Here is a 27,042-nt window from a genome sequence, read left to right on the forward strand (position 1 = left end):
ATTTAATAAAATTTCAATCAAGTTTTTTTACGCGATTCGTTTTTAACTCTTTTAAACAACTCAGACCCTATTACGCTTGGGCTGACATTCTTGATATTTTCGTAGTCTCCAGATCCTAGAATGCAGTAGGTCGCCCTTTTATTTATAGGAACCGACAGTGTCAACGGCCCAGACGGCTTACTTGCCGAGCTTGCCTCTAAGTTCATCTGAAAAGAGATGCACGATTATTCGTTAAAGTAACGAGACGAAAATCTTTTTTAGCGCGAAACTTTCAGTTTTACGAGTATTTTAAGAATTTTATTGAGAGATATCGGATCTCCGCAGATTTTTATTTCAACACAAATCGCGAAAATTTACATTTACAATTTCAGCTTTAACTGCAATTTCCGTTTCATTAAAACAAACGATAGTTTTTTTTTTTTTTTAAATAATTTACAATTCACGCGCGTTCTATGATAAAAATAATAAAATATATAATTTTATTCTTTCAGATTTATTCTTTTATATTCGCGCACACAAAAAGATCTCACATTTCTTTAAATTACTAAATTCAAATGATTTTATAATATCCAACGGGGTGTATGCGTTTCACGGCATCTTGTATAATACATCTATGGATTGGCCGCCTACGAGCGCGCGTCACAGATTTCGTAACGATGCAACTTTTGACCGATGACGATGCCAAGTTAGATAACCGAAGTTGCATAGCGCGAAAAGTCATTTTCGCTTGCCAGAATGCCATCGGGAAGCACTCGCGAACGAGTGGCGATTAGTCGTTAATCGGTCCCGTCGACACGACGATCGTTTTCTCGCTAAACGATCGCCGCGAATATCATGGGCGAGGTATGTTCCATCTTGCGCGTGATAGAAGGATGGATGCAGAATGACGTGGATCCGAGAACTATCCGGCGGAGTTATTCGGAAAGTAAAATTGTCAATCGCAAAATCGAACCTGTCGATCGATCCTGCGAGATCTTTCTCGCCGACGAGCCGGTCCTTCGCGATCTTCTGCGTGGCATATCCACCGAGCACAACCTCTTTGAGGTCGCGTGCACGATCAATCGGCTAGTCTTCTTTTACGTCATCGTAAGATGGATCAATCTCGGATTATGGATCCTCGTAGACGGCAGCTCCTAAACCTCATAATAAATTTGTGGAATCGCGCGAATGATTTTGGAAAAATACCGAGCGTTGTCCACCGTTGGTTCGTTAGAAAAATGTTGTCGAATAGCTTGGAATAAATAAAAGAATCCGTAGAAGAAAAAATTGAAACAGCAGTCTACTGCCTTAAATAGTTGATTTAGAATTATTGAATAATTGTAAGTGTATTTTAATTGGACCACATAAATGAGATTTAATGAATGCATTCATTAAAAGGACTGTGCTATTATCTCGAAAATAAATTTGCCATTGCGATATATGAGTTTTTTCATCTTATTATTATATTCATCGGTATTTTTTTGCATAATTGAAAGTAACTCTAAATCACATGGATTATTGTTGTCGAGAAATAAATATGTAAATAATAGTTTGGAGATTTTAATATCTTTTTTCCTTTATTTATAGAACACTTTTTAGAATTTACGCGACACTCGTCTTTTGAGAAACATATTTTTGCAACATATTGTAATATTTTTAAATGAAAGATTTATCTCGTCACTTACATAGGCAAAACACATTACATTAACATTAAAGTATGCATCTGTTTTTACAAGTTATAAATATAGAGCAAATACAGTAGAAAAAAAAATTAGCGGAACAAAAGGATAAAAAATTTAATAAAAAAAAAAAAACTATTTTCAAAAGAATACATGTTAAAAGAGAGAGAATGCAATATCATAGCAATGGAGAAACTTTCTGAATTTAGGGTGAAAACTTATAAAAACTTTATATGCAGCAGTTGACAGAAAGTTGACGGAAAAAATATATAACATATATTAATATTAGAGAAAATATAACAGAAAGTGTTTGTGATATTTCTAATAAAATTAATATTTTTAAGAATAAAGCTACGTTAATAATCGTTTTATGGTTTCATGATCTGATCGCATGTATTATGTAAGAGTAACATTATAAATAATTTGGTACAAAATACTTCACGTTGAACGTACGCGTGCATCTGAACTTCTTCGGTATTTAAATATATTTTTATCTGTCATGACGGACACGTGTTTATGCGAAATAAATTCGCCTTAAGTTTGCGTGAAAAGAAAACCATACGATTCTCGGATTAATGACGCGATCTTATTTTCGTACAGCTGACTGACAATTTTGCACAGGCGTTTCTCGATAAATCTTCGTGTCATCTCGCAGATTCTTGGATCGATGAGTCCTGTTCGCAATGAAATGAGAAAAGCAAATACTTTGTAGCAATTTGCGGTTTTTTTTTTTAACTATGATCAAGGAATCTAATAGATTTATGAATAACAAGATTTTTTAAATACAAAATTGTTAGCAAGAGAATCTTCTGTTTAAAACGAAATTTTGAGTATTTTGGTACGTGTAGAAGAAGAAACGCGGCGTAATCCGAAAGAAATGCAAATGTAAAAATCGCGAATTTGTCTTTGACATTCGTTGCCTGTAAACAAGTTTCTCCCGCACACTAGATCAATATCCTACAGTTTGAGAACAATACCTGATGCTGTTTTACGAAAACTTGTTCCGGAAATATTGACCGACCATTCGCGCATCGTTATATGATATAATAGAAATTCTATTCATGAGTATAAGAGGAAATACGGACAATGTTGGATGTAATATCACCTATAAAACATGATATTGTAATATCATGTCTATCTTTTCATAGTTTTATACAATATATATATATAAAATTTAATATCATCGTTTACGGATTATATCTACAATACAATTCCAAGCGAAATAATGAATCTACGGATGCGCAGGACGCATAATTACGTAAACTTAGCACAGACAAACGGAGAAGTATAAATTTATATAATGTGAAATACGATAATGTCGTACTCGATAACTAGTGAACGTCATTTTCATATTATGTTACACGGTTTAATTACAGTGTCATAATGTCCGTCCGAAATTATACGTTAAAATCATGAGATTCCGGCATCTCCGCGGTCGTTTGCAAGTTGAGTTTCGCAGAAGCGTGGAAATTAACGCGTGTCGTTTACCTTCCATAGTACCGTCATCGCGCACAAAGTTCACAGACCGTACGCGTTTTAAGCCCAAGTCGACTATGATGACGATGATTTACGCTTCAGATCCTCGTGTGGGATCGTCGTGTGAGATGTACGGGATGATTCAGCGCCCAGTATGCGAAGGGGCTACATGCAAAGCTTTGTCCGCACTATGGAAAAACGCATGCGGTGCTTCTGTCGTGCGTTTTGCCTCGCTTTAAAGCGACGATGTGTGACGCGTGTTATGGCCGGTTTAACTCACCGATGGCGCTTCATTAGAGCGAATAATTCCTCCCCTACGCTCGTTTGAAAGATGCCCTAGTCGAGTTTTTTAAAACTACACTCTCGTATTTTCTATTGCAAAAGCATCTCCGTCAGTTTTTCCACTGAAACGTTGGATATACTTTACTTTTCTTTATTTAATTTTAAAATTGGCAAAGAACTTCATTGTCCGCTGCATTAATTTTTGTAACTTTTTTGTCTAGCTGTATTGCACTTTAGATTGTTTGTTCGTATACATTAGACCTTTCGTTCCCTATTTGCTTTGCGAATTATCTTGTAAATGACATATGTCACCGTCGAGTATTACCTTACGTGAAAACAATTTGTATGAAGTCTAATTTCAGAGTCTAACAGCATCCCGGAGTGTCTCGCTGGGAGATGGCCTATTTCCAGAATCTGTCACGTCGCGAGTCTTGTAAACTTACGCGATTTAATTTTCAACTTATCCTTGATGTGTCATTTATTTTTTTACCGTAACATACGTAGGTATTCCTCGAGTTTATTAAATACGAAATCGACTTCTCGACATCGTATATTTCGAAAATAACGTTGTGATCCTAATTTAATAATATTTGATGATAATCTGATAATTTAATAATGTAGTTATGTGATATCTATATGAAATCTTATTATAATATAATACTCTTTTAATAAACTAAATTTTCAATATAAAAGATGATAGTGTTTCATTCGTATTTTAAAATGTAGAGTGATAGTCGTTTTTTTTCAACGTGCTATATTTTTTAATGACTTTGAGTACAAACGAAATTATTACTATGAACAACCATAAACATACTATTGTACAAACTACAAAACAGCATTTATGTAATTACTCTTTTATCTATAAATTAAAATTAATGATAGCAAGCACGATATAAATTTTTTAATCGGGAATGAGATTGTATCGATATCGGCAATATTATAGGAACGATTGTGTCGGTGACGTGCCGTACCTCGCGTGACCATATCTCCTCCGACTTTTGAACAATTTACAGCTGCCGAGAGAGAGTTTCCCGAGTTGAAGGTTCAAGGATACTGCGGGGAAGCCGTAAAAAAATCTCGTAACATTAGATCGTACGTGAAAAAAAAGCTGAGAATTATCGGGTCGACACTGACGTAATTTTCACTTCGGTGACACGCAGTATCGAGATAAATGGCGGATCGCGAAGGGATACTGGCTCGGATTTTAGTTCCGTTTTCTTCTCGTCAACTCGTAAAACACATCGACTCTTTTGTAGATATAACAAGTGAAACAATGCGAAAACGAATTATCAGAAACGGAATGAACAGGAATGATATTTTAATCCTCGGATCGTGATCTCATTTTAATGTCATACTCGTCCGTCCGACTTTGTCTTTCGCTTTATTCGCGACCTTTCTACGTTCTTTCTTCCTCTTGAAGTTTCTTACTTCGCTACCTTAATATATTTTGGTAGATTACCGCTTATTTTCGCAAGTGTGTATTTTTAATGTGCATTAAGAAACAAACTTTTCTTTACGACAGTGCTTGAGATCAGAATTTTTCAAAAGTTATGACATTCTATTTTTTCACTTATAAGATCGCGTGAGAAACTGAAAATGACAGACGCATTATACTCATTGCTATTATTTATTTGTGCATATTTTCCTTCTACAAACACTTTACATTCATTCTTTTATGGCATGTGTTTTTTATGCTCGAAGCATCTTTCTCGAAATAAGATTGATTCAGTTCACGTGACGAAGCGTTTCTAATTTTGATAAAATAGTGTCGATATGGATGCGTACTAATGAACTGTATCAATCAAGCATCTGACAAGATAGACTGCGTGCCTATTCTAGGCTTGGTACACAATTTCCTCTTCATTCTGTCATTAGTGGAATAGAATAGCTATTATTTTCGAACAGAAGCTGAACAACATTGATTCTGCTCTTAAAGTTGAATTTATTTTATATACCCGCATCCATATGAAAGAGTTAAAGCCTTTTATTAGGAAATAAGAGATGGAGGAACCGCGAAAGATTCTCACAAAGAAATATTACTTAACTGTCACATTAACGTAATATTTATCATTTAGTCTATATATCCGATATTTTAAATAAAACAAGTAAATAAACAAATTTATTTTTTGCATTCATGTATATATAATATATTAAGTTAAACGTTCTAAGATTGCAATGTAATAGAATTTTCATTAATTAGAAACGCTGTTATCTCTATCGTTAATTTCTACTATCTCGGAGATGATTGTCCGCGTTAAACTCGCGCTATCCATCGACCATCAGCTGTGCTTTATGAACGGCACATCCTGCATTAATGTACTCCGTAATTCTCGAAAGTCACTCGACGCGGACACGCTTCATATCGTTTCGTGGTTGCAAGCTTTAGTTATGAGGCAGATTTCGGTGGATCAGATTATTTCGTAGCTTCACTTTTGCTGGCATTAATTGGTTCCTTCATACCTAACATACACGGAATAGCAATCTTTTGTGACCTGGAAATTTAGCGTCGAAATGCGATGCAATTTAAAAATATTTCATTTCAATTAAATTCTTTCTCTATATTGTTTAATGGTATGTGGTTCAATCCCGCGATCATTATATTAATTTTGAAATATATGATTACTCATTACTACATGAAATATAATATTCCGATTCGTATAGTCTCTTACATATTTACTCTCGAGCATCTTAAATCTTAAAACAAATCGTCTGCCTTATCTTGAATTTTTGGAAAAAGATTCGATTTTAATTTCCCCAGGAAGATCATTAATTTACATTTTTTTTTAAAAATATTTACGGATTAAATATCATATATTTGTTCGCGAAAGAACGTGACAAAATAAAGATGTTTTTTAATCGTGCGCAAGTAGGACGTCGGATGCCTCATGCTTCTGCTCCAGCGAGCGGATGATAATTATCATAATGCGCTCGCACTACTTCCTGCTGCTACCCGCTCGGCGATACACGGTTGCGCAGCCTGCAACTGCAGTCTCGTCCTTGTGCATCTCGGTCATGACGTAGCGCATAAAACTCGATCGAACATACGAACACCCACGTTCGAGCGAGAGAAGTTTTCGTCGATCGCTATCAAGAATTTTTACAAGTTATTTTAATCTCTCTCAGATTCCGTGGCCTCTTTGAACAATTTGCGATAGATTTTTTCATAATATAAATGTGTATGTCAAAGTGTTAATAATTTTTACGTTATAAACATATAAACGATTAAAAATTTTTTTAATTTTTTCAATAATGGAGAAATTATTTATTATATATGAAAGTTTATTGTATAGAAGTTTACTATATAGAACGGTTTTTTTAATTTATTAAATTTATGATTTCTTTATGTTAAAAATTTACAGAGTTCTTTTAGTTATTAATTGAAATTACGAATTTACGACGAACTAATTTGTTGTTAGCTAAAGCAATTTATGCACTCGGCTGATGATGTTTTCGCTGTTAGACTAATAAAGAGGCATTTATGTGTCTCGAATAGATGTGGCTAAAACGATGAATGTTGGATTTATTTCGATCTGCGATTATTTTGATCTATACACTCAGAGAGTTCTTTATAAATTTATCGTGCCTTCCGTTCGTGTCTCTTTTTCGAAATATTTCTTCTCGGTAACTAAGAAAAATGTCATCCCAATCTCGATCTATAATAATCTGGTTGACTCAGACATTTCTACGCGGTTCCGTCATTATTAAAAAATTACTCCTTAATGATAGCTCGCCTTTTGAAATACGTTTAATATCGAGCTCTTATTTATCGAACCGAAATTTATCACGACGCTGTTGCAAATTTTTAAATTTAAGTCGTTTAGATGCTATGTATAATGATGCATTTTCTTCACGGATAATATAAGCATATTGCGCTGTAATATTCTGGAAAGCTCGGTTTACTCGTGTCATCAACCTCGGGCTCGTTAATGGCATAATTAATGGTTTCTGTCATGTAAATTTACATTAAAGCAAGAAATAGTAGCGCTAGGTATGCGAAGCTCGATACTTGTTATCGACGTATGCGAGAAATGTATATATGTAAATCAGATAAATTGCCAAGTACCAGTCATTATCACTACTTAATTTATGTTACCGATACGAGGAGATAATCATATACTTTTATAAAGAGCGTGAGAAGCGAAGCACAGCAAGTCTCGGAATAAATATATATATATAAGCAAAGGAAATAATATTTAATGTAAACAAGATTAAGAGTGTTCGAGATAAAATATTGTTTAATATATTGAACACGCATTCGAATGTAGAGAGAAGAAAATTGAAAAGAGAAACAGAATTTTAGCGAATTCCGGCTCTTTGAGAGGATCTGGAGATAGTCGTGCAAGGCACAATCTCGTGTTCACGCTCCGTTTCCTATCCAAGTATGTTTAAAGTTTAAAGCGTTAAGCGATTCCTTCGCACGTCGGTCTTTCGAGTTCTACCACGTCGGATTTAACGAGTCCCCGTAACTGAATTAATAGACCATTTTAATTAGTCTATTAATAACTTAATTGATCGAAATAATTACTTTAATAATATATACAATGTCGAGCCTGGCATACATAACAGTTCATGTACCTGAGGCAGGCAAAGCAGTCGATTACCCTTCATCTCAATTTACCCGTGATTTTTCTGCCTTTTCTTTTTTTAGCCCCATCGGAGCCTTTTTCCAATTTCCTGATGAACCTCTTATCGATCCGCAATCCATCCATTTGGAAATATCTTGGGGGATAGGTCAAACAAACGCTTTGACAGATAATATGCCGAGAGATTGAAAATAATAGCGTGACGTCGGATATCTGACGGATTCTACATCGTTGCGTCATAGATTCGCGCCTGCTTCCGATTTAGCGCGGTCTGTATGATCTCGTTTGGTCACGTTATCCGCGGCGAAAAATTTTTGGTGGGATAATCCATTAGAGATAACGGAAATGGCCATATATTTCAATCGATAATCTAGTTAAAATAATCGACTCATGAAGCACAACGGCTGTCTCTCTCTCTCTCTCTCTCTCTCTCTCTCTCTCTCTCTCTCTCTCTCTCGTAAAATTTTATTTTTTAAATATTAACCGCTTAAAAGCTTTTATAAAGACATTTCGAATTCACCGCGATATATACGCGCGTACCATATTAAAATTTTAAGAATATGAAAAAAATATTCGAGAGATGGCAAAATTAAAAGATTAACAAATTTTACGAAATATTCGTTTGAAATTCTTTTAATGGCATTTTTATTTTCTCACGTAATAATAAGAAAATAAATTATATACAAGATATATGAACCGCGCAAAAAAAATTATATCTCTACATTACATAATTATATCTCAGTTTCTTTTATATTGTATCGTTCTATAATTGAAATTATGTAAGAAATTTGTTGTTAATTTTCATGTAAATCTAAGCGTTTTCTTGTAACGTCCCTTTTTAAATTTTTTCAAACAGATTTTAAATAATGAACTACAGTCGAGATGATGACCAGAACGCTTTAGACATCGATTCTTTGTGCATTGCAGAGCAATACTCATTCATTGTTAATCAATGAGCTCGGACGTAAAACAAGTTACCTCCAGCACGGATGGAATAATAGGTATTGAGAAATGGCGTTAACACCAACAAGCCACCGCGGGTGCGTCTTGTTTTATATTTTCATCCCACGAGCGCAACTTATTCTCATTCAAACGCCGTGGACGCGGTATATCAGCGTTTCAATGCACGTATGAAAGCTTGCGACCGACAGTGCCGCTATTATATAGCAAACAGGTGTTGGCTTACTCCGGTGACGTCGTTGTTGCATCCGTAAATTCGGTATGCTCGTATCATCGTGTCCGGATAGACGAGAGAGACGAGAGAGAGAGAGAGAGAGAGAGAGAGAGAGAGAGAGAGAGAGAGAGAGAGACATTTCGGTATACATTTCGATAACATAAACAATCTCTTACGCAAAATTATTAGTAATAAAACCGAAATTATTTTATTTATTCGGTGTATCTTTCTCTTAAATACAGATTTACCTAAAGTGGATAATAGACCATTACATTAAAATTATATCGCGCGAGATGAGATACTGCGCGATACAGTGATACCCAGAATTATTTTAGGATTATTTTAGAATTATTATACGGGGCTAAAATCGACATGTTCCGAAATATCGTGTCCAATTTGCGTCCACTCGTTTTATGTAGCCGACACGTGTTCGGAGGTCGAAGCGATCGGTGTCGACGAGGACGAGGGTTGAAGGTATCAATCGACATGGTACGCGGCACTGCGACACAGCGATAGTGCCGCGTCGCGGGGGTGGCAATGGCTATGACGACGATATTGGCGGCGACGGCAGCGGCGACAGCGGCGGCGTCAGAGCTACGTCGCCCGGCATCGCATCCTCTCGCCGGAGTCGCGGAGGTCGGAGTCAGTCGGCTGCCAAGCGCGACACGAGCCAGTAGTGCCGTCGTGTAAAAGCCTATCCGCCAGTCTTCTTCGCTACACTTCGGCCGCGCTCGGTCGATCCCGCTCTCTCGGGCTCCTCTTCTCTCCCTTTCCCTCCCCTATCCTGTGCGCGCGATCGTTACTCTGAGAGAACGTCCGCGAGCGCCGTGGATCCGCGGCAAGTGAAAAAGCGACGAGAGTTCTCGTACGACGAGAGTCTCCGGATACGACACCGGCGTAGTACATTCGGCGTTCGACGCCTGTCATTGGCGGATACCAGCGCGCTGGTATTGCGACGACTCTAGTCCCGAATAACGACCGCAACCCGAATTGGAATACTCGTTGACGTTTGAGCGGCGTGGGTAGAGAAACTGTGCGCTGCAGTGCCCTCTCAATAGGGATACAGATATCCCGTGAGATATTGGGACAGTATTTTCCGTGAGAGATTTGAATGATACTTGTATAATAGTTCGAATAACGTATATCGCATCGAGGAATCGAAGATTTCTGAAATTAATCGAGGAAGCATAATATTGTGCTTCCCGTTAACGAAATCTAGACTGAGATCAAGACGGCAGCGCGGTTCTTTCGCGAACAGAAACTTTGAATAGTTTAAGATAAAAGAACGATACGAAGAGAGAAAATCTAATAAATAATAATTACAACTTAAAGCAGGATAAAAAACTTGAGTGAAGCGATCTCGAGATAAACGACAAGACACTTAAACTTTGAAATTGATCGAGACGACCAATGTCTGATATTCAACAGAATAAATTAGTGCCGCGGATTAATTGTGCAGATAGCAGATCTAAGCAATAATCGCCAGCAGAATAGGATAGCGAGATTAAATAGTTTATTTTTGGAGCGCTTCGAGACAGAGCATGCTCTCTCGAATAGCAACACGTATGCAGCGCGAGACAAAAAATAAACACAAGTCGAGACAGAATAACTGACACGATATCAAAATAAGCGTCGGAATTAAATATTCTACATTCGAGCAAGACGCGAATTAAAAGGAATATTTGTAAACTTGATATCCGGCACGAGACAACGCACATCCGCTTCGTGTCCCCGTAAAATCCGCGTATCCAGCACAAGAAGAGACGAGTCTCAACTGCGACGAGCGCGATCAAGCCGGTCGTTGCACTTGGCCTGCTCATTCTGGTAAATCTCCTCCGAGGGACGGCCTCCTCGCAATATACCGTTACTATCACGATCGGACGAGGCCACCGCCTCTTGTCTCGTGTCTTACTCGCGCAACTGTTCCACATAAGACTTTCCGATTTAAACGAGGACGCTTCGAGTATTTATTTTTTGTAAGACAACGCGAATCGGACTAAAAGGATTTTAGTTCGAGATCGTAACAACGGATTACAATTATAATCCGCGTATAATCAGATCGACGACAAAACGAACTTGGGATAGAAAGAAGCGTGTGATTTCGATCATTCTCGAAAACATCCAGTAAATTTCGAGCTAGTGTAAAAAGTGTTGATCGTCGCGTGGAAGAAGGACAGTCGGTCGATACGCGAGAAAGTTTCAATCGCTGTTATGCGCGCGCTAACCGAAGCGATGAAGCATCGCGCGATCAGCTGACTAGTCGAGTTATTCGGCGGCCGTACCGCCGATAACGATACTATCCGAGACGAGCATCCTCGGCGACACCCGTCACCCGCTTCTTCTGTCATGACATTTGGCACTCCATTCCACACCGAGAAGTCGCGGTTAGCCAGCGAGAATTCCGCTCGGTATGTATTTGTATGCTCTCATTGACGATGATGCGTATTCGTGTCATTCGATCTGATTCCTGAAGCAAATCTCCATTTGACTTTGAAGCGAAAAAATTTTAATTTAATTCTCTCAATTAATTATATCGAACGTTGATACGTATTTTTGATCAAATTTCATTCTTCGATATTGAGACTTACTATTTTATTGTGGTTTTTTTTTTAATTGCAATTTTTATGCATTATATGTTAAATGCAAATATGATTAAAAATATAATGTGGTTCGATGCAAATTGCAAGAGTGATATAACAAGTAGTTAACGTTATTTATTTTATATTTACTTAAAGATATTTTTAATCGACAAGAATTAAGTTGCGCCGTTCGGATAATTATTGGACGTTTTTATAACATTTTAAGCTCTCTCTTATACTACGAAAAAAACATTACATCGTAGTCAACGTTCATTCACTGAAAGAGATATACGCTAAACTGTTATCCATCTTTCGATTTTTTTAAACTTTATTTTAGAATAATCGATTTACACATAAATATCTGGCTTTGAATAATTTAATATTATCTAATCTTGTGAAAAAGTTTATTTATACAATATCAATAACTTATGTAAATAATTTACGTAAGAAATCATCTCTTCGTTAAATGTTTTCTTTTTTTTAATCGTTTGAGAATTTATATACTTTTGTTTTATTATTATTATATAAAATCTCTTATTAAATTGAATTTTTTATTGTCAGACAATTTTACTGGCCATTAATTTCTTTAAGGATCTGACAAAAGTCATCATAAAAGCACACTTTATATATGTCGCGATTTTGTCCTTCGCGGGTAAAAGCATGACTAGCATCTCGATATTAAAACGACACATGTAGTCACGTGCGAATTCACACGGGAAGAAAAAGATCAGCTTTACCGAGCACGAATATATATATATATATATATATATATATGTTGCGAGCGGTGAGTAAGAAAAGAAGCTAACACACGAGGACCGTGCTGTTATTTTTTCGTGATTATACGTAAAACTTACCGCGATCTCCGAGGGAATGATAAGTTTATTCGTAAAGAAAGGATCAATCGGATAAGAGTTATAAATCTCCCACTTCTCCCCGCGGCTCATATTTTTCCGTTTCACATTTAAGCGTATTTATTACTCGCGTGAAAACTGCATTACGTTAGGGAGATATTTAAATCTGATTTGTTTTTACCGTGTAAGTGAAATAAATAACATTACAGATATTGGAACGTTAGATCTTTATCGTGTTTAATACGTGTTTATAATGAAAGTTTAAAAAATATATGAATAATTTAAATATTAAAAAAATGATAGATTAAATCTCGAGGAGAATTAATTTATAAAATTCTGTAACGTTGAGTTAATTTTTGTTAACTTATTTATTTTAAAGTAATATATTAATCGGATAGTACAATCAGAGATAGTCAATCATACAATACGAAGCTGTAGGAATAATACGTAAACATTTTTCAATAAAAGTATTATTGTAAGCGTTTACGAATTTTTCTACGACGTCGTTACTTGAATATTTATGAAATTAAATCATTTTTGCCGATAAATCCGCAACAACATTGTCGAATCAAAACTAATCGACGAAATAAAAAAATCCGGCCATATCGCGATGATAGAAATAACTGAGGAGATAAAATCACACATAGTGGAATGGATTTTACTATAATTTCATTATTTATATAGTGTAGCAAAAAAACGCGATATATTTTATATATAAACTGTTTTAAAGATATTAATGTGAAAATACATACACACACACACATACGCTCACAACATTAAAGTATACAAGTCCAAACATTTTTTGTCTCGGAAAAAGATACAAAAAGGCGTTTGAATCATAAATGCAGATGTATAGTTTAAGTATATGTATCTTAGCTATGCAGAGAAATTCTCATCAGCATAAAGCTTTGAACAGGATATATTGATAAAATATGCGGTCAAATTTCTCTAATGTTTAAAGGGATTTGAATTGCTAGATAGAAAGCTTTTATAAATATACATATATTTAAATATTTTGAAATTTTATTTAAGATTTATATTAATTTGTATTATATAATAATTTGTGTCACGAATCACTCGAAAAAGCTCGACAGTTAACAAAAACCTGTGTTTGTACGAAAGAATATTAAATAATTATTTTAATTGGCATAAGCACAAAGCATGATTAATAATATTTTTATAATTTTATATTGAAGTCTGTTTTCACATATATTTAATTATAGAAATGTTTTTGCTTATTCGAATATTTCGATATATCGCTGAGATAAAGCTGTTTCTTAGTTACTGATCGTGAATGAGCGAAACATACGGCAAGGAAAGTAGAACTTTTAAACATCGCGAATCCATTGTCTTAGCATGGATGAAGAAAAAAAAGGTCGTATATTCGTTACGCGTTGGACCCCGGTTATGGTCATTGCGCCAATTCAGTCCGACATCCGTCCACGTCATGCTCTCGCGTGTGGACAGGCACTTCGCTTCGCAGTTAAATACTCCCGTTATGATCATGTTTTCACGCCGCTTCACAGAGATAAAGGAGTTAGTCACATCATGCATGAATTGGGTTGCGGAAGGCAACGAGGAAGGCTGTGCAACGACTTTTGAACCTTGTCGGCGAAGGCAAAATTTACAGGCGGAACGTTTAAATTTAACAGAGTATTTTAATACTTTTATTTGCAATCCAAGTACGAAGGAGCTATATTATATATTTTTATTCATATTGAAAATTCGATATTATACAATATATCGAACGTGGCAAATTGTCGTGACGATAATTACGTTTCTGCGACATTTGATTAATGCAAAATGATTTGTATAAATATGTGTGTGTGTGTAAAGTTATACAATTATATTCATGTTACAGAGACGAAAGTAAAATCGTAAATTTATTTTTGGGAGAATGCCAGGAAGGACGGTTGCATCATTTCGAACGATAAACCTTTCATAAATGTCTAACTCGCGAAAGTTTGCATTTTCATAAATTACAAAGTCGACGAGATTTGATTGACACAGTACCGGGATCTCTGATTATAATCGCGTTGGATTCCGATATATATATATATATATACCTTTCTCGCGTGCAGTGTACTTAATAATATCTAATTATTTCTCCGTTAATTAACGCAAATTACATTGATAAATATATTAATATATTAAATCCTTTTCTAATTATTGAATCATAATTGTAAATTACATTATTTAACATTATTATAATAACAAAATGTATTATAAGGCACGATCGGTTACAGTAATTCAACTTCATAAATATTTACTTAATGAATATTATGAAATTAATGAATTTTACAAAATACAAGAGATAGAAAATAAAAGAGAAAGATCGAAATAATAAAGGATCAGTACGCCTATATGAATCATAAATAGCCAGTGTATTGTTATCATTACACTGCGTTTACCATTGCTGTCAAATTTCCCATTGTAGAGCGAACCTTGTTATTCATATATCGCGTTCGCATGCAAAGTTAAAGGGTCAAAGCTACCAGCGCTTTGTACCCAGGAAAGTAATTAACGCATGGATGTACAATAGACATATGTATGTGTATATACGTGTATTTCGCGAAAAATCAGCTAATTCGTCTTACTTATTGTTACTTCTCCAACTCGTGTACACGCATTTGCGATCATCATTGCAGCGGAGAGGGACAGTGACACGTCACAGGATGCACGTGACGAGGTTGACAGCGAGGAGTGTTCGAGGTTGCAGTCAAGGCTGTAGAAAGGCGCTGCCGGTTGCATCTCTATGCGAGCTATACCGAGCGGTCGTCGACCTCGTCGAGCGTGTTCGTTGCTGTTTGTACAAGGTCGTTTTACTTAGGTTCATCTTGATCGACGACTAAGTTGACGCGACTAAACGCACTTATGGTATGCATCGGATTACGTTGAGATACCGCTATATATAAATTATGTTTAGAAAGCATGGTCGCGCAATCGCGTAGAAATCTTTTTTCTAATGATCTCTTTCTGGGTAATTGGAATTATTAATCACTCGAATGATTAGGATTCAAAGTTCAAAATAATACAACGCGTTTTGAAAATTATACCACAACAAGATAAATTAATAAAACATTTATGAAAAAGACAAGATATTAATTTCAGACATTATTGTAAAAATATATAGTATAATATATTGAAGTCTGGATGATAGATATCGTGACAATTGATGCTCTTTCTCAGTATTTTTCTTACAGAAAAATAAACTATAAATTGGTTAAAGAGTATGACGTTAAGCGTAGCTGCGAGATAACTCTTTACAAGTGCTATATAAAAGGAGATGAAATAAAGTCATCGACCTCAAAGAGGGCTAGTTACATGGACGTGAAACAACGCTAACCTTAATTAATTTTATAATTAGTACATACAAAGGAAATTACAACATTATATAGGAGAAATAAGCGTTACTGTGATCATCGCGAACGTTCGAGGAATTTCTCATTACTGCGTTTAACGTGTTGTTAATGTAGTTAACGAGGTTGTCTTATGAATCGTTTTTAATAATAACAGCGATGAATTGTTTTTGTTGGAAGACGAATGAGAGAAAATCGGTCGATGCGGGAAAATATTCCCGCAAGCGCGTTGAAATTAGCAACTAATTTGCTCGCCATAACGGAGAATTTTCGAAGGCTTTTAACGCGTTACTTGATCGGTGTGAGCTATCATTAATCATTTCTTCTCGCTCTACATTTGACTTTCCCAGCCGCGCACATTGTAATAGTCCCGTTTTCTCGCTGATTGAGCTCTTTCTTCGATTCGCGGTTCTCTTGCGATTAATAGAAACTCTTCAATTAAGATGCTACCTTCGAAACTGGAAAAAAAAACTAGGAGAGCCAAGAATTGTGTCGAAAGAGTATAAGTTAGAATATAGTAAAGCACTCTCGTGTGGAGCAGGGACAATAACATGCGGATTTATATACTAAAGTCGAGAAGTGTTCGGCTTTGGGTGTGCAAGAGTGGAAAAACGTGATTGACAATATTAATACAAGAAATAATACTATTTATTTCCCAGTGGTGCTTACAAAATTGATATCGTTCATAAACAAGCGACTCAAGTTTTGATTATATCGGAGATATAAAGAAAAGAAAATAAAAAGGCATATAATGTTATATTTTATACACAACGTAATATATAATTAAATAAATGTATATGATTGTAATCACTGTGACATTTTTTTATTTTGGAAGAATAATATTTATTCGCGCGCACGATTATAATACTGAAAGATAGATGAAATAAAAAGCCATAGATGAATCTTGGATATCTTTCATCGGTCGACTGATTCTTCCGTGGAAATTGTATTTTATTTAATTAGTTTTCTGTCATTTACACGAGAAAGTACAATTTCATGCGATCATCGTGGCGGAAGAAGCTTGACAACAAAGTCATTATATCGGTGTTTTCAACCCACGGTAATTCTTTGCGGTATTTATTATCGCTGGGATCTTTTTCGCTGAGAAATTCCAGTCGTGTAGATTTCTTCTCGATATTTCGTGTATATCTCGATACTCCTATGTTTGCAAATAATAGTGCGAACAGTACAAGAAGCATATGTTAACGAGATTGGACGGGCAATGAGAAAGAATAGTTTCACTCGTTGATTTTTCTTTCGTTAACGCCTCGATTTCTCCATACTTCCGCTATTTTATCTCGATCGATTCAACGGCGACCGTAAAGTTGCCGCAAACGCATAATTTCGTGTGTGTTGCCAAGTTTATCTTTATGCAAATTTTATATATATATATGACAGTCAATAGCAAGACAGTATAACGGAACAGCGAGTGTAATGGAATTAATGTATGCGTGTACTATTCACAATTACGTACTATGGTAATACGACAAAACACATATTATTTGATCAGCAATTGCGCGAATACAGATTACGTAAGAGATTGAAACTAATAAAAATGCAGCGAAATTCGGCAAAACTGTAACTTTAAGAAATAATATAAACCACATGTTTCGCATTTAGCGCGCGCGCGCGCGCGCGCACACACACACACACACACACACACACACACACACACACACACACACACATATATATAATTCCATTACACTCGCTGTTCCGTTATACTGTCTTGCTATTGACTGTCGTAATAGTGAATTCTATTATTGCGCGTTAACTGTACGTACGATCAATTATTTTAATAATTACGTATGATTACGATATGATTACGCTGCTAAATTGATAGTATTTACGATATGCGATACAGAAAATTTATTAAATGAAGAGCCTTTACATAGCTTTCATAAAAGAGTGTATATAACTCTTATCGTCCACTTGCCTCTTCGTTTATCAATTCGTTCATCGCTTCCTAGCAAAATAATGAACTTGGCGTGTCTAACATATCTTCCATCGTCATAGGATTATATGGTTGATGCGCGGAAGATGAACGGACTTCCTGGCCACGATCTCTCTCAGTCAAGCGCGTCCAGGCATATTTTGTCGTAGCGATAAATTATTTCGTCGGTTTCACGGTCTCTCTGTGGTCATCATCATTTTATCTATCAAACACCGCTCATTATGTAATCATGTCAGGTGGAGGAGGCTTCGTTTATGTCATTAGCGATGCGGGTCGATCGGCGTGAACCGGACTCTCGACAAGAATAGACTCGATTAACTCGCCGCTCGTGGAAAGATCAATCGCGCCCTCGAACTTGACATGCGATATGATTCGCGGGAACGATCATTATCTTTGATTTCTTGACATGTATCGTTTCTCTCGCCAGGAGAAAAGTTTGAATATCTCACGATAAATATATATTCAAACTATACTGTACTTCTTTTCGTCTATTTTAATCAATCTCTTGTCGATTTCACTTGCGTAAAATTTAAATTAGACTTTTTTTTTTTTTTTTTGACACGCAACACACACACACACAAAGTAGATTTAGACAAAATTTTTTAAGAAATTCTCGATATCAAGATTTACCTTATTATTTAATTACTATATCTTTTCAGTATAAAGTTTATTTATAAATATCATATTAAGTAATTAATTTTATATATCAAAAGATGTGATATTTATGAAAAGTACTCTTACTTTGGTCATGTTTTTAGTAAGAAAAATTTTGCTTTAAATTTATCAAGAAGATCCATAGATATTAAGAAAAAATCTATCAATATTAAAATAGCTTATATAAGTTGAAGAAAGTTTAGTATTGGCATTTTGAACTAGATGTATGAATCTGTAACTTTTCGAATGATAAAGCGATAATTAATCTTCGGCGTCTTAATGCATATTAAATCTTGTTGATTGACTGTAATACAATATTATATTGTATTTATGTCGTTACGTCAAAATCTCTCGCTATTATAGACACTTAAGATACGTCCAGTAAAAGTTTTATGGAAATAAATATTTATCTTTGTTCTTGAATTTTGACAAACTTACGAAATGACAGCTCTGTCGGAATATAAGTACAAGTAAAACAAGAATTTTACGCAAAAGATATTCGTAGATAAATAATGACAACTGCGTGTAAATGTCTATGTACGTCGTCTTCTTAAGGAAAGACGAATTTTATTTATGTGAAAATAAAGTGATTCTACAATTAATCATTTTTAAGATATATATCTTTGTATATATATATATAGAGTGCAATTTACGTAAGGACCAATATTCATTATGTCTGACGCATAAGAACTGATTACTGTTTTGTTTAATAAATTATAATATGTCAATCTTATGTAATTTATATCTGAGATTATATCATAGTGTTTATTACGCGAGAATTATTATAAATTATAAAAAATAAAAGAGTTTCATACTTTTTAAACAACTAATTGACGAAATATAAATTCTATTTCTTTAAAAAATTTAAATAACATGGTATAAATTTTGCTTTTTTGGAATATATATTCTATAAAATCAATTTGTAGAATCTTTTTTTTACAAATTAATGCTGTTTTTACAGATCATCATTCATCGATTCATAAACAATTATATATCAGTAATTATTTCAATATTATTATAACTCACAACACACTATGGATATAATAATAATTATTACAATAATAATTTCAAATTTTGTTGCCACTGTCGCAAAGTACAGATCAAATTTATGGCTCTTAAAACGTTGATTTTTCAATCTTGTCCCTTTCGAGGCACGAAGCCAACACGGTGAACGCCTATTTATAGCCAGTGGAGCGAGAGTAAGTGGCACTCGTTCTTGTTGCTTCAATTGTTATCCCTTCCTCCGTTACTTTTCCCCTCCGACCCCGATGACCTGAAACATCCGGATAAATGGGGCAGAGAGCGAGGCGAGTCAAGAATCGCCCGGTTACACGGGTTATCTCGTCGACATCTTTGGAATAAGGTCACGTTGATAGCTACATGTTTTCTGCGTCGTTCGGTAAACCCTTGTGATGATTGCGCATCGCGTACACGAGCTTCTGTAAAAAAATAAGCGAATGAATAATCAGCCATTTCTGTTTAAACCATGTCCGATCGTGTACATGCCAAATATTTACACTCTCTTAGCTTGAATAAAATATTAAAAATTATGAGTGTAATAATTATATAGATATAAATTATATATTGAAGCTAGTTAAAGCTCTCAATCAATTTTTTCGGACATATAACACTTTTCGGATTATTTAAAATTTATAAAAAAATGATAAATGATAAAAGATTTATATAAAAATTATTTCAATATTATCATAATAGCGGAAAAAAAAATGTATAATGTATTGTTTAGAATCTAAAAAAGTATTTACAATATTATTTCTTTTCTTTGACCCGATAAAATACGTATATTATAATGCATGTTATTCAATATCGAAATTCGTAATGGAAAGAAGCAAAAAATTGCAACTGTCGGAAGATGAAACTTGAATTTTACACGATAAAATATAGCGCGTGCGTATTTCTCGTGTAATTTTTGCATATTTTAATCGACCGAAGTACAAGTGTTATCAAGCTGCGATGTTACGATTGCTTGCAAAATACAGATATAGCGAAAAGGATATGTGGTAGACACGCTATTATTGTTCGGGAAAATTGTTCCTTTCTCTCACCGTTAAAATAAAAACTTCAACGAAAATTTTTAATCTCGAGAGTACTCGTTTATTTATTCCTTAATACATATGCCATTAAAATGATATGTAAATAATTTTTTAAATTAAAGGTTTTTTACTTGGTTCTGTTCCGGACATTATATTTTATAAAATTCGACTTGTTCGAGTTTTTGTTACCGTGAGAAATAATCGTGCGAAACAAAACCGCATAAATAAACAATTTATACTATGTTTTTACAGCGATCACTTTTTCACGCGTTTAGTTACAATGTAAATTAAAGAACATAATGCATTATAGGCAATTTACGCTAGATGATTTACAATGGACGACGTGGTTTGCGTATTCTCGCGTGTACCAAAAATAAAAATGATAAATTTGCCGCCTCGTCAGTTTCTTGTTATCACATCGAAGTTAAAGAATATAATTCCGTCGAAATTGCCGAAGAGGCCAGTGATTTTCTGGCTGTCGAAGTGTGCGCTTGAAGCGATTTTATTCGCACGAAAATTGATACGATTTATTCGACATTTCTCGATTTATCGCAAAGTTGGCATTAATACGTCGAGATTGTCGAAATAGTTTTGCGTAACAAACATTAGTGTCTTTTAAAGGAAATCTAATTACGAGTGAATGAATTTATTGTAAGGTAGGCAATATATATTTAGTATTTTTAACGAAACAAATAATCTTCCTTGTAACTTGAAAGAGAAACAACTCGAATTATAATTATTAGACTTAATTCCATTATGCTTCTATATCGAAGTATCGCAAAAATAAGAATAAAAGAAAAGTATTTCGAGAGAAATGGTTTGGATGATTATTTAAGAGATTTTACTTAGAAGAACGAAAAATTTAATTGAGAATATAATATGAAAATAAATAAGGCCTGTTCGAAAAATCGATTGATAATTAAATTTTAACTTAATTTTTAAAAGAATATATAAAACACATGAATACAAAATATACACGTAATAAAATATGAATGGGAAATTATATCGAACATATTGCATAATTATATCATCTTGGTTTGTTGTCGCAGATGTCACGTTATCTACAATATATTTGCAAATAATGTGTAGCTAAGTGCGATGACAAGCTATCGATACGAATATTCCGTATTATCGTTGATAGTTAAATATTGACAATGCAATTAGATTTCACGTGTGTATATTGTCGATTAAAAACAATATGTTGTATTTAATCATGTAATTATCATGCTTTCGCGAGGTTACGATATTCGAAACTAATTTCTTTCGTATTTCGTCTCATGGGGTTTAAATTAATATTTCGTAAATCTATCAGTTTTACATGATTTTGTCTTTAATTTTTCTCTTGCGTTATATTGGATTTAAATGAAAAGTTAAATTTTAAATGAGAAATAAAATTTTCTTTTGCGTCGCTATTGATTGTATTTATCGCTTCGCAACTTTGCTATTAATCAACAAAATATGGTAAATATATAGAAAAGATGAATTTATTAATTTTGTGACTAAAATGATCTGGCATAATATGCACATGAATATTCGGGACATTATCTGCGCTATTCGTCAGGTCGACGAGCTGTATAGGATACTTGCCTTAATTATTTCTTAGGTACGCTTTGAGTTTCAGCTTCCACATCAAATTAGTAGCTATACACGATATGTAGCAGATTGATTCAATTATTCCATCGCTACAATTTACTGAATCTTTATGTGATTTTGCACTCTGATCATTCATCATAGTTGATGGAAAGATCGATCTGTCGATGTGAGGAAGCTTTCTCTTCACAGAATTTATTGAATGAGATTAAGCTTGATCATTGGAAAAAGGATAACGAAAAGTGTGGTGTAAATTTTGTAAAAAACTATTTTTAATATAAAGTCATATTTAAAGCGAAATCTATGGGTTATGGACTTATTGTTAATGCATTCTGAACGTTTTACATAATTATCATGAATTTTATATATTTTCTTATATTATAAAAAATTATAACAAAGTGCCATAAAAATATGAATATATTATAAAATTATTAATTTAAATGTATATATATATTTCAAATCAATAGGTATTTTTATAATAATTAAAATTATATAAATATATTTTCATTTTCAGATATTTTTTTAAAATTATATGTATATTTAATCATGTTATGATTAATTAAGATTAATAATTGCAGTGTATTCTTAAGAGCGTATTGGCGAAAGATCAGCAAGCGGCTCAGTGGTCTAGGGGTATGATTCTCGCTTTGGGTGCGAGAGGTCCCGGGTTCAAATCCCGGCTGAGCCCAATTTTTTTTTTGTTTTTTAATCTTCTCTTTCATATATATTTTTCACTTGAAATTTTACACATAAAGAAAGTGTGTTCTATCTGATTCGATAGGTGATCACTCATCCGCGCATTTTTCGCCGGAAAGTCTTTATTACAGCTACTGTAATTAGTCACGCTTATTGTTGCAGGACCGGCAGTATGGCGGTCGAAGAGGGGATGCTGAGCGGTGGCCTGGGCGCAAAATTAAAATGCCCGACTCCCATATCGCGGTTGAGGGTGGAAAAAATCGAGGGCGGTCTGATGGTCGCCGGCGTAGTAATAGCGGCGAACTGCCAGATCGCACTTCCGGCATTTGGTACCCTCTTCATGCTTGTCGGCGCCGTACTCACTGGTTCGTATTTCCGGTTTTTATCATTTAAAATTACTTCTTTTTTTAGTTACATAAATATAAATTTTATGCAAATTCATATACACAGAAAGTGCGGTTAAAAAGGATTTATCGCGAAATTGATATGCGCATTATAAAAAGAAGATAACTTCAGAATCGTTACAAATCTTGTATTTTTAAAAATGCATTCTATGTCAATCTGACAACGTTGTTCCTGACATCGTTATATACTTCTTTACATAATATGTTGCATATTTCTGTAGATTCTCTCTCTCTCTCTCTCTCTCTCTCTGTTATATGTTTCCTTTCTAAAATCACACACCCGTATTCTCGGCACATTTGACGCGAAAATGTTACTGGGCAAATAAAACATTAAACAGCCATTAAAAGCGTGGCGGAAGTATAATTTCATTAGAGAATGCTATACATGTCAAATAAATGTGTTAAATATACTTGTATTTTCTGGTGAATATTTTTCCAAGGTTTCGCACCGCGGGGCTTTTAATCGTGCCACATTATTTCATTTTTACAATTACAAATACATTCGTGTAAATTGCGGTTTTGCAAAAGTACACAATGTATCAAATGATAATGACATCGGGCAAGTGAGTTTCTGGAATATTTACCGATTCTTGTTTTTATCTTAAAATTATTATCTTAAACATTATTATCTTAAAACGCGTTGCTCACACATCCGCATTTGCATCTCGTTGAACGATTCGCAAAAGTCGCGGAAGCATAATTTCTATTGATTTAACTAACAATGAGAATCACAAGCTTTTGATTTCATCGAATTTCATCAAACATCACAGACAAAAAAAAACATTCTCCCTCATTTTGAAATATTCTATTAAAAATATCTCTCATTTTGATTTATTCTATTATTCGTGATTTTAAAAATATGTAATTTTTCACAATATCGATCGCATGAGTATATAGCATTTTTGAATTTCTTATCTTCTTTTTTATCTTCTTTTTTATCTTGATGCTTGTCCGAATATTCGCATCTAATATAGAAATACGTCATGGCGTGATTAGTTGTAAGCGTAATCTCTTTCCATTTCGGTGAAAGCATAGGCTTCATAATCGCATGTGGGTCGCGTTTAAAAAGGAGAATCGGTATTTATTTCGGAACAAGATATCACGATGATTAATGTTTACGAGAAAGTGCGTCTCGCGCGTTCTTGTTTAGCGATATACTTTAGACTTCTTATTATTTGCTTTAGCAATATCCGCTATATATACATGAAATACTAGTATCGCTTCTCTTGTTTATGAAATATGGGCGGACGGACTTGATAATGTTTTTTGGTGAATACTATTTGAACATTATTAGAGAACTACAGATTTTTTATTTTTTAACATTTTTTCAAAGTAAAATTAGTAATATTTAATATTATACGGAAAGAATTAAGTTTTTCATTCATTAAAATTATCAAAGTATATTTTAATTTTTAATATTAAATAAGTTTTGAAGAATATTTTAAAGATTTCACAATTTTTCGATCCAAAATTAAAAATCTTTTATATATATATGTTCATGATAATGATACATGAATAGTATAAAGCTAAAATTAAATGAAAAGGAATCGATGTTTTGAACGACAGCTTACATGACTATCAACACGTGATGTTGATAACACAGACGTAACCAAGAGATAACTGTCAAGCCAATATTCTTCGTTGTTACATAGTAATGACTGAAGCCTTCGCTTATATACTATAAGCAGATTAATAGAAAAGGAAGCCATATTCAACAAGCCGAAGCAGTAGTAAAGCTGCGCGAAAATACTTGGAATATCGCGAACACATTTAAATTGTAAATTATTTGATTGTAATTTCTAATAAATTAAATCGCAGCTATATAGAGTTTCTTCTGCTTCTATTATGTTTTTGAAAATTTTGATATGAATATTGATATATATTATTAGAGAATAATTTCATGAAACCATGAGAGAAATCTCGGAGATCTTTTTCGCAAATAAAGATATATTAATATGAATTTATATTAATTTTTTTACATTATATTATATTATTTTTTATTATTATTATATATTATTTTATATATTAATCTTATTAATATCCAAAAACAACATGCGCGAATCGGCCGATTGATTTTAAACTTCACAGAATTTAAAAAGTGAGTTTCAATATTTATTGAATATTATTAAATGCTAATATATTAATACGCGGAAGATTTTCAAGGCTTGTCTCTCTCTTTTCGAAGACGAAAGATCGTTTGCCGTCCTTTCTCGTTGAATTAATTTGTGAGGCGCTACAGTCCGTGTGCGTCAGGACGCTGACCTCGGAGATAGCACCATAGATATAGCTTTCGTATCACAGAAAAGAAAAAGAGCAAGAAGACTTGGATTGTTCGCCAAGCAACAGCTGGCTGCTCACATCGCGCGCTCTGTCACTTCTCGGCCATGCTTCTTCACATATACGGGATGCCGAGTGTTGTTACCAACCGATTTTATCAAAACCGGTCTGTCCCTTCCTTTTTATCCTCCTTTTTTCCTGGCGTCAAGACCGGTCCTGTAGCCCATTTCCCTTTCGTTGTTTCTCTAAGCGTCTCTCTTTCTCTCGGACACTCTAGATATCCCTCTAGGCTCATCGCTTACTCATGCTGCGTTAATGTCTTTGTTACGTTTATCGTACCTGAATCGAGTCTTCTTTGATAGAGTCAAATGAAACGGAGGATTTTATTTTTGATCATGGGAAAAATCAATCTTACGGACTGAATGGATCGTAAGATACTGTTGAAAATCTTGCGGATGTGATACATATTTATTCATCCCCGCGTTTTCTTTTGAAATGCGTAATTTTTTAAGTCGCTTTTTACATTATTTCACATATTATTTTCATTATACTTTTAAAGTGCAATTTTCTTACAGTGATTTTCTTTCTCAAGAAATTTTTTGTTACTATAACGATAGTATATATAAAAAAAAGATATAAAGAAAAAAAGAATTAATATTCATATACAGGGAAATCCAGACAAATTTGTATTTGTGTTATTTTATTCTCTTAATTATATTTTGTTTATTTTATTCACATTATTATATTTATGTAGTAATTTGTTTGTTTTATTCCTTACATAAAAAAAAAAAAAAAAAAAATTGCCGATTGTTTATGAAGCGTTTTGCTGGCGTTATCGATTAAAGGGAGGCAAACCTTTCATAGCGAACGTTATTTACGTTCATAATTTCTGCTGCTCGTTTACAGAGATAAACATTTTCTCTTTAAATATGCCGTAACATTCTCACTTGACGATCGGCGAAGGTAACACAGATGTCATTGCGTTCTTAAAGAATTTTCCTTTGGGCGCATAAAATTTTTTACTAAAAAAGTTTATGCATTTACATATCAATGTGCATAGTAATTCGAACCTTGTCGGACCAATGATTACGGAACTTTACGGAATACGAAACGATTTCACGGTATTGTACGAACACGCAAAGAGAACATAAAGCCTTATCCGCTAAACTCTGAGCTTTACTTTCGCGAAAGTCGAGTACAATGTGGCCGAGATTGTGTTTGAATAACCTAGATCGTTTAATCACTCTCTCATTGTTAACAACTATTATTTTTTTAAGAGCGCATTTAACAATAGAGGAACAAAAGCAGATTATATTTAATTGTGGATATTGCATAAATTGTTAATAAGATTAAAATATATTTTTATGCGAGAATTTATGTCGTTTCTGCTAAAAATACGTCTAGTCTACTCGAAAATGTGAAAAATAACTGCTCGAAAAATATTAGAGAATATT

The 27,042-nt window shown here is 34.1% G+C and overlaps 1 protein-coding gene and 1 non-coding gene across 7 annotated transcripts in view; both read left to right on the forward strand.

The window, feature by feature from the left end:
- The window catches only part of LOC138940034 (uncharacterized), a 62,470-nt gene that overhangs the window by 6,869 nt on the left and 28,559 nt on the right, over window positions 1-27,042 (forward strand). For 4 of the 6 annotated variants that reach the window (XM_070308519.1, XM_070308518.1, XM_070308523.1 and 1 more), the window contains exon 2: window positions 23,070-23,272. In XM_070308519.1, coding sequence (XP_070164620.1) covers window positions 23,070-23,272 — 203 coding nt within the window. Of the gene's footprint in view, window positions 1-9,814; window positions 11,582-15,460; window positions 15,481-23,069; window positions 23,273-27,042 lie in introns of those variants that run through there. The other 2 variants (XM_070308520.1, XM_070308522.1) reach the window with 2 other exon arrangements.
- On the forward strand, window positions 22,828-22,899 carry Trnap-ugg (transfer RNA proline (anticodon UGG)). Its single transcript has one exon. It is a non-coding gene; the product is annotated as a tRNA-Pro (tRNA).

Source organism: Polyergus mexicanus, unplaced genomic scaffold (assembly GCF_030449975.1).
Source record: "Polyergus mexicanus isolate NDT 795.1 unplaced genomic scaffold, iyPolMexi1.0 SCAF_16, whole genome shotgun sequence".
In the NCBI taxonomy this organism is placed as follows: domain Eukaryota; kingdom Metazoa; phylum Arthropoda; class Insecta; order Hymenoptera; family Formicidae; genus Polyergus; species Polyergus mexicanus.